At 45.2% G+C, this 3799-nt stretch overlaps 1 protein-coding gene across 3 annotated transcripts in view; it reads right to left on the bottom strand.

Moving 5' to 3' along the window:
- CDC42BPB (CDC42 binding protein kinase beta (DMPK-like)) overlaps positions 1 to 3799 on the bottom strand; it is a 126275-nt gene that overhangs the window by 73998 nt on the left and 48478 nt on the right. For all 3 annotated transcript variants that reach the window (XM_008583113.1, XM_008583112.1, XM_008583114.1), the window contains exon 3: positions 1827 to 1910. In XM_008583113.1, the coding sequence (XP_008581335.1) occupies positions 1827 to 1910 (84 nt within the window). The remainder of the gene's footprint in view (positions 1 to 1826; positions 1911 to 3799) is intronic.

A 3799-nucleotide genomic window follows, 5' to 3' on the forward strand; every position in this document is an offset into this window, starting at 1 on the left:
ACCGGACAGCTGCCAAAAAAAAAGAAAAGAAAAGAAAAGAAAAGTTCGTGGAAAGATTTGTATTATCTTTGAATTCTATTTTTCCATGACCTTTTTCAAGTACCCTCCTATATTTCATTCCAGAGGTTAACGTGACACGTCATAACTCAGTTCCTTTCAGAAATCAACCACCCCTATACAAAAATATAATCTTGAATGGAATTTAGTACTATTTCTTTGTCCAAATACTTTATACCTCCCCCAACTTTCATTTAGCACTAGCTATATTTTTTCCCCATAAAAGATCGGCTTCTCTGATTTTCTTGTTTTGCAAAGTTCCAGTAGCTCCTGGGGCAGAGGAGGGTCTGTGCATGGCCGAACAAAGGCGAGTAAGATGACAGAGTGCGGAGGGAGAGGAAGAGGCCAAAAGACAAACAGGGAAAGAAAACTCTGTGCAGCCTGAGGCCATGAATGGAATGCGGGGGGTGGAAGCAAGAGTCACAGACCACCAACATGTTGAGACCAGGTGACTGCAAAATAGTGCGAATTCAGTCAGGCAATGTGTATTTATTGAGCAATAAATGGATGTGAGATCTTATGCTGGGTGCCACAGCAAGAAAAGAAGAAATAGATATGATGGGGAAATGATTTAGACAAGATGAACCTGAGGTGCCAGTTATTTATTGAGCAATAAATGGATGTGAGATCTTATGCTGGGTGCCACAGCGAGAAAAGAAGAAATAGATATGATGGGGAAATGATTTAGACAAGATGAACCTGAGGTGCCAGTGGGACACTGAAGTAAGAAGACCCACCAAATTAACAGAACCCTGGAGCTCAGGAGAGAGATGTGACAAAATAAATGGTCTGCATTGTTATCTGCCCAAATTGGCAGCTATCATTGGCAGAACAGATAAGTATTCCAGGACAAAAGAGGAAAGGGTCACCTAAAACCACAAGGAGGTGTGAGCGGTGGGATGAGAGAGGCCAGAAACCACAGAAGAATTTTGCGAAAGGAGGAGGTAGCTCCGTCTAGAGGCCTTCAGTTCCAGAGTGCAGTGCCCTGTCTGCAGGGCTGCGTAGCCCTAGAGGAGAGCTCCAGTGGTGCTGAGCAAGCCACAGAGACACAGGGAAATGGTGAACCTCTGCCACACATGCTGGCCTGCGAGGAGGGGCACACGAGAGGAGCAGATCTGGAAGAACAAGCATGAGAGATAGTACGGAAGGAGACTTTGCTCTGAGGCGAGATGGAAGAACACAGAGGACAGGAGACAGAAATTGCAGGTGACAGAGGAAAAGCTCAGGCTCACCTGCAGGCCTTGCCTGTCTCAGTTGGGAAGACAGCAAGACCAGGGGCTGAGCAAGGGGCGGGAGAGATGGGGTCAGGGGTGAGAAATGGCCAGCACAGGCACTGACACAGAACTAAGAAAAAGCAGACTGAAGACTGCCAAGCAGCCATAGTCTCCTTTTATTTACAATCTTTATTCTCCATCTAAGAGGGAACAGAAACAGTATTTCTATATGCAAGTTGGCTCCAAACTCAGTAATTCCTTTTGCACACGGAGCAGAACTGTGGTAAATGCCTAAGGCTTGCACAAAGGTTTTCACCTGCCTTCACAGAGAGCAAATCTGGCCGACAGGTGGGAGGGTGTGCTCTTAGGCAGAGGATCTGGTGAATGGGCCATGCTGACCAGGAGAGGGGCCGAGTCCAGGAGGCTCTGCCTGCTCTGGTCAGGCAGAAAAGGGCCAGGTCTGTGACATGACTGTGGTTTTCACCTGACTGGGCTTCACAGTCACTCTCACACAAACCCCATGTTATTACTTATTTTGTGGTCCTCCATACTTACCTCTGCCCTTTTAAGCATCTCCCACTTGTTGAGGATTTTCATTGCATAAATCCGTTCAGTGTTCTTCATTTTGACAACAGCAACCTGAAACACAAATGTGAGTTTAACAAAAATTTTAATACAACTACAGTGAAATCTTAACTGCCTGGGAATCATGGAAAATGAACTGTCAAGGAAAGTAAAGTTTTCTACATAGAGATTTGCCTTTTACATGTTGAAACCGGGTATTAGCCCCACTGCAACTTGAATGATACCACTTGCTCAGTTAAAAAAAACTTCAATTCTGAGTGACGGGTACACAGGGGCTCGCTGTTCTCTACTTAGGTCATATCTTTTCATTAAAAAAAAAAAAAAAAAAAAAAAAACCTATTAAAAATCCATCACTGGCTCCCATGCCCCCCAACCCCGGCCCCTGCCCGCTGGTGCTCATTTCTACCGGTCACTCCAACCACCAGCCTCTGCATGTGCCAGTTGTTCCATTTAGAATCTTTTCTTCACAGGGTAGTGACTAACTGTGTGTGCTCTGGAGTATAACTTGGGCAAATTCACTTCTTTATGTGTCAGTTTCCACAGCTACAAAAGGAGGTAAGAGCAGGACTGGCCTAAGATTGCTGTGAGGATCAAATGAGTCATTATGTTCAGCGTGCTTGGTGTCAGGCACACAGTCAGCACCCAGCATGTTGGCTGCCAGACAGATTCTTCAAGGTACAACTCAAATGCCACTTCTCACCAAACCAGCCAGCCAGCCAAAAAAAAAAAAAAAGGTCAAATCTCACTTCTTTCAGGAAGTCCTCTTGGACTTCTTCGTTTCTGCCAAATCTTGAACTAGGCTCTTCCATCACTACCAGCACCTGCTGTGATTTTGCACCCTCATATGGCACATCCTACCTTATATAAATCAGTCATTGGCCCAAGTCCCCATTATAACACCATAAGCTGCTCATTGGTGGTGACAGTGACTTCTACACATTTTGGCTGCCAATGGCAGGCAAGCAGCACATCTCCTTGCACACAGCAGGCACAGAATAGAGAGGTCTTAAATGGAATTATTTACTCCCCTGCCTTTCTAAACATCATATACCACACAATAATCACTGTCAAAGTAGTCTTGAGAACTAAAGCATACCAAGAACTTTCCATGTGTCAGGAACTGTGCTAAACGGTTTATCTGCACTCCCATTTAACCCACACAACAATCGTAGATGATGGGGAGTTTTGACATCCGTATTTTACAGACATGGAATGTGAGGCTTGAATGGGTTAAACAACATGCCCAAGAAGCACCAGAGTATCACTCTCAGGTGCATGCTTTTAAAAACTACATTATAATGATAGTCATAAATAAATATAATCATCCCTGGGTGACCATGGGGGTCCCACAGTGAACTCGCCCTGATATGACCCCAGAGCCTGCTGACGGTCAAGGGCAGCTACCCTATGCTACAGGGCTCCCAGCCGGCTCTACTGGCTTAAGTTGTCCTCTGGTCACCTCCCTCATCGCTGCCCTCAGGGCTCCCTGTGGCGGTGGCCTCTCTTGTCATACCTAAGTTGTTGTTTATTAGCTATGGTCTTAGAAACCAAAGACCAAGCCTGCTGTAACTATGTATAAATTAAAAACAAACAGTGCCTAAATAAAGGCTTCGTGAGCCCTCCAATGTGTAAAAGAATAAGAACTTTGCGGCACATACTTTATTATTGTGTTGAAAGCACTTATTGCTTCCCAGGAATTAGCTGTAATCTAGAGAAGTGAGGTACTGTCATATAAAAAGCTACACAGTCTTTACTACAGAAATGATCTAACTTAGAAGGAATGGTAGAGCTGATAACTTTTTTTTTTTTCCTTTTTGTCTTTTTTCGTGACCGGTAAAGGGATCGCAACCCTTGGTGTCGCGCCCACACCGCACTCAACCAGTGAGCGGACCGGTATCTTTTTGGGGTCAGAACCCTCGGCAGGAGACCACCCCCGCCCCCAC

The sequence above is a fragment of the Galeopterus variegatus genome, unplaced genomic scaffold (genome assembly GCF_000696425.1).
Source record: "Galeopterus variegatus unplaced genomic scaffold, G_variegatus-3.0.2 Scaffold2834, whole genome shotgun sequence".
Taxonomy (NCBI): Eukaryota; Metazoa; Chordata; class Mammalia; order Dermoptera; family Cynocephalidae; genus Galeopterus; species Galeopterus variegatus.